General features: G+C 39.0%; 1 protein-coding gene across 1 annotated transcript; it reads left to right on the top strand.

Moving 5' to 3' along the window:
• The first annotated feature begins 1,191 nt into the window (after nucleotides 1–1,191).
• LOC102711042 (abscisic stress-ripening protein 3-like) lies at nucleotides 1,192–2,078 on the top strand. Its single transcript, XM_015833345.1, has 3 exons — nucleotides 1,192–1,261; nucleotides 1,472–1,646; nucleotides 1,848–2,078. Exons 2-3 carry the CDS (start codon nucleotides 1,488–1,490, stop codon nucleotides 2,004–2,006), a joined length of 318 nt encoding a protein of 105 aa, XP_015688831.1. The 5' UTR covers nucleotides 1,192–1,261; nucleotides 1,472–1,487; the 3' UTR covers nucleotides 2,007–2,078.
• The last annotated feature ends 2,858 nt before the right edge of the window (nucleotides 2,079–4,936 follow it).

Raw genomic sequence — 4,936 nt, 5'->3', positions numbered from 1 at the left:
ATCATCCCATTAAATTTCAGTCAAATTTCATAAATTTTTATAGAAGGCATGTTTTACAATTGTATGTACTTCCGAGTTATAACAAATGGGCACATCTATTCCACTAGAGTGGATTGGATTCATTTTAAGTAAATGGTTTGGTGTGGGTTGGACTAAAATTGAAGTCAGATTGGTTTAGATTGAATCATAATGAAGAATAATTGGTGTGGGTTGGTTTGATAGACTAACCAGTAAAGACATGGATTTGGATTAGATTGAAATCCATTAGCAGGCTTAATGCCTCCTTAGCTCTGAAGAAACAGATCAATTCATTGGTGTAATTAACATACATACTTTCTCCTGTCTGGCTGTCTCTATCTGGGCTGATAGAACCGAGGGACTGAGGGAGTATATGACGAGACCCAGTTGGCCAATCCGCGTGTTAATTACATTTCCAAACCCTTGGTCGACGCTAACAACCATTGTCCGTCATCCATCGATCGACGCATGCTTACCTGATGAATCTTGACTTTGTTTTTGCATGTCCTTCCACCATTTTTTTAAAAAGAATCAGCCTTCCACCAAGTAAGGCACCTAGCTTCTTACTTTGAGGTGAAGATCTAGCAAATGAGCTGCAGTACGCCAGTACCTATACATATTACACTGCAGTAACAAATTAATTAATGACAAATTTATAACTCCCTTTACATAATAATTTTACTAAACTTACTCTGTAACTTAAGAATCATGTCGGTTAACGTGATACTGGTAGGTAATGAACACTATTCTTTACTGGAAGTAGAACTAAGCTAGCTAGACTGTTTATTTTTTTTAATCCATAGATCGGATATATTTATATTACCATAATAACTACTTGTAGTAGAATATTTTTTCTACTGATAAAAGAATTTTAGATCAATGGTCGAAATACTTATATTAATAATAATATTGATAGTACAGAGTACTGTAGTTAAGCTCTGATACTAATGGATGATATATCTCATGTCTACAGCTGGCTATTCCATTCGGATAATTGCACTGGCGGTTGATTGGCTCTGATTAATTAAGGGGGGCGATCAAGCTAGCTAGTGCACCGCCATAACGCGGTGACCATGAACAAGTCTTGATCTAGTAATTAATTAATTAAGCGAACCATAAACTAATTAACCTAACATGGATATATCCATTTCCAAAGAGTATATCTTCATTGATTCCCTGAGACTCCGAGAGGGGTTCATACCTGCTGCAAATTAGCTTCAACACCGCGCAAGCACACGCCCAAGTACGCCCTCCCCCCTTCCTCTAATTGATTATTACTAACATTATTTGCAAATTGCATCGATCAAGGATCGATGGTGCTAATGAGCTAGCTAGCTCGTCCCTATAAATACGTGTGGTTGGCTGGGTTAGCTTCGCACAGATCAACAGCTAGCTTGCAACTGATCAGTCTCTTGCTGCTATACCTACCTGCTCGATCGATTCCTATCTGAAGAGATCATCAGGTAAGCATGGCTGAGGAGAAGCAGCACCACCACCTGTTCCACCACAAGAAGGACGGGGAGGAGGAGAGCTCCGGCGTGGTGGACTACGACAAGGAGCAGAAGCACCACAAGCACATGGAGCAGCTCGGCGCCCTCGGCGCCGTCGCCGCCGGCGCCTATGCCCTCGTAATTACCATTATCTCTGTTTCATATTATTATAAATCTAGACAAAATTAGAAAGTACCGTGGAACAAATAGAGCAGTTACTAATCGATCCATCCATGCATTTCTGCATAATTTGCAGAGCTAGCTAGCTAGCTAGTGTACGTTGTGACGATTGTTAATTGTTGGCGATTTGATTTGGTTTTTGGTTTGATTTGGTTGCAGCACGAGAAGCACCAGGCGAAGAAGGACCCGGAGAACGCGCACGCGCACAAGGTGAAGGAGGAGGTGGCGGCGGTGGCCGCCCTGGGCGCCGCCGGCTTCGCCTTCCACGAGAAGCACGAGAAGAAGGACGCCAAGAAGCACGCCGCCGACCAGTACTGATCGATCGATTTTATGCTTAATTAATAATTAATCCATTACTTCTCCGATAATTTGCTCTCTCGATCGATCGATCGCTTCTCTACGTACTTTGTACTACTGTACCCCCGCTATCTGTATCTCCGCACGTACGTACGTACGGAGCCTTTATATTAGAATAAGTGCTTGTGTGTTTGTGCTGCACAGTTTTTTTTTTGATTTGTTTTTCTTCCAAATGAAGTAATTGGAATACTCCAAATTTGTGAAGCGTATAATTGTATCTGTGACCTGACCTAGTAGGAGCTCACATGGGACTGTGTGTTGCATGCACGACGTACGCTGAGGAGGCCACGTACGACTGATTGGGTGGATCGACTGTCGTTTTCATGGGCCGGACGGAGAGCGAGCCACGGCCCAAAGATCCAGCCGTGGTGGCCCAGTAGAGACAGGGCGGGCCCGGCCTTCTCCAGTAACACCGAGAGAGCCCAGTGGATCTTGTTGGATCGATGAATTCGGGCCCATTTTTCTGTTTAGTGACTATTTTCACCGAAAGAAAAAGGAATAAGTAACCATTTCCACTAAAAAAAAAAAAGTTCCCATCGGCAGATCGCTGGAGGGTGGTCTTCGTCTACTGACAGATGAAAACCGGTGAGTTATAAATATAAATGGCTTTTTAAACTTGTTCGAATTATCGACCTTTCTGAATACGGTGATGCTGAGGATGACAGGTTATGGCCAATAATATAATTGTAAACCTTGGCTGCAGCCATGTAGCAGCTACCTCTACAGTGTAAGAGCAAATACAGTACCATATCGTAGGTCAACTATAAGCTTAATTAAGAAAAAGAGAAAAAAAAATAAAGGGTATTGGCTCACATGTAAGAGCTAGCCCTATATATGCTTTAAGATAAATGCACTAAATACATAATGAGATAAAAAAAATATAGTAGAAAAATATTAGAGCCAACCTTTTGTCTAACCTATTCTATATGGTAGCTTTCGTATAAATTTGTAGCTTATTAGTGGGCTCTACTATTAAACTTGCTATAAGATCAGTCTTCGAGCGAGTACAATAAGCAGTGTAAGCGGACTCTAAAAATTGACATATCGTATTTATGCTTATATAGTGGAAAGAGAAAAGGAGAGAAGAAAAACGGGCTATATAGATTTATAGCCAGCTACAGCATAAGCTTCAAGACACAAAGTGTGTATGAGAGGTGGACTATACATTGATCATATAATATATGATTGTGTATAACTATTATATAACCTATAATGATATGGAAAGATTTTAAAACGAGTAGTTAGCTCTTCTATTGACCTTGCTCTTGGGTGAGGTTTCAATATCATTAAATGTTATGCCATATAGGCAAACAATAAGTCGTGTCATAAAATTTGGGATGTGTGTGAGAGAGAGGAGTTGACTTCCATGGAGATAAAATTTGGTGTACATGTTTACATAGACCATGAACTGGATTGAAACCCTACTAAGAGTAATTTGTTTTATCTTCATATATTTAATAAATTCGTATTGGTCATTTATATCTACTCCCTCCATTTCACAATATAAGACTTTCTAACTTTGACTAGATTTATATGGATGCTAATGAATCTAGACATATACATAAATTATAAATTATATACATTCATCAATTGATGAATTTAGACAAAACTTGAAAGTCTTACCATATAAAATAGAGATAGGAATATTTAAGAGCAAGTAATATAGACCTCTTGACACAAATCCCAAGATGTCATGTAGGATTACATAGTAAGGTGGAAGATAGAGAATGAGTCACCTCTCGTGTAAGGGGTAATCTCTACATAATTTATTGGAGAAAAAAGAGAAAGAGAAATAGTACGATTGGCTAATTTATTGTTGAAATTAGTGTACTAAAGGTAGTATAAATATGATGGGTTGTATATGTCATATTTTAATTAATGAGTTGCTTACATGGACAAAACTAGAGGTGACATTCATCTCTTTTATGAAACTTGCTCTAAGTGATATGTTAGCCTGTAGAGCTTTGATTTCATTCATAGACTTAAATATATTTTTAATGATATAACACTATTAAAAACTACACAGCAAAATATTGCACTAAGAATTACCTAAGCAGAGAGTATTGAAATGCACGTTCTCCCGCAACTAGTTAGAGCAAGTATAATAGCAGGCTACAAGCTAGCTAAATACCTGTGTGGAGGAGAGAAGAGAGGAGAGGAGAGAGATGAGTAGTGGGCTGTAATCTTATAGCCAGTTTGGACACCAGAATCAAAAAATTATGTGAGAGACATGTGGGTCTTGCATTAATGATAAAAAGTTAACTACTATATGAGTGGGCTAAGAGAAGACTAAAAAAAGTCTTAGAGCAAGTTCAATAGTATAGCCAACTAGTAGCTCCAATTCATCTATAGTCAATCTAATAGCCAATTTATACAATAGTTACCTACAAAACATCAATACATGGTCCCACATTTCGTACACACATTTTATCTTGGAGCCCATATACAGCTGGCTATAAATTAGTAGCCCACCTCTATTCTCTCTTCCCTCTATACTTATAACTGGCTTATAGCGTGCTATTATACCTGTTCTAGCCAGCTTGTTGGCTACATTACTAACGTTGCTCTTATATACTACTAGTACGGTACACAGAAGACACGCCTAGTGCAATGATTTGCGCGTCCCATTGCAAGCGCATTATTACCACAGTAATCCTCGCACCCACATGTATGTATCACATTATCATGGTACCATGAGTGACCCCTTTTCAAGCAGCAGGGGCTTTAGCTTCTTCCTTGCTTCCTTTCTCTGGCCTCTCCCTCTCCTCCGGCTTTCTAATGAGGACGGATTGAAAATAGATTCTCTAACTTCCGAATGAATTTTTAATTAATTATTACTAGTTGAATCCTATGCCTAAATAAATCTGCTATAGTAGTGATATCCACGTGAG

This window comes from Oryza brachyantha, chromosome 2, assembly GCF_000231095.2.
Source record: "Oryza brachyantha chromosome 2, ObraRS2, whole genome shotgun sequence".
In the NCBI taxonomy this organism is placed as follows: domain Eukaryota; kingdom Viridiplantae; phylum Streptophyta; class Magnoliopsida; order Poales; family Poaceae; genus Oryza; species Oryza brachyantha.
This window is presented reverse-complemented; position numbering and strand designations above follow the sequence as displayed.

Coding starts and splice junctions, on each gene's coding strand:
- LOC102711042 (XM_015833345.1), top strand. CDS start 1,488: ATGGCTGAGGAGAAGCAGCACCACCACCTGTTCCACCACAAGAAGGAC. Junction 1,647..1,847: donor CCGCCGGCGCCTATGCCCTC/GTAATTACCATT, acceptor ATTTGGTTGCAG/CACGAGAAGCACCAGGCGAA.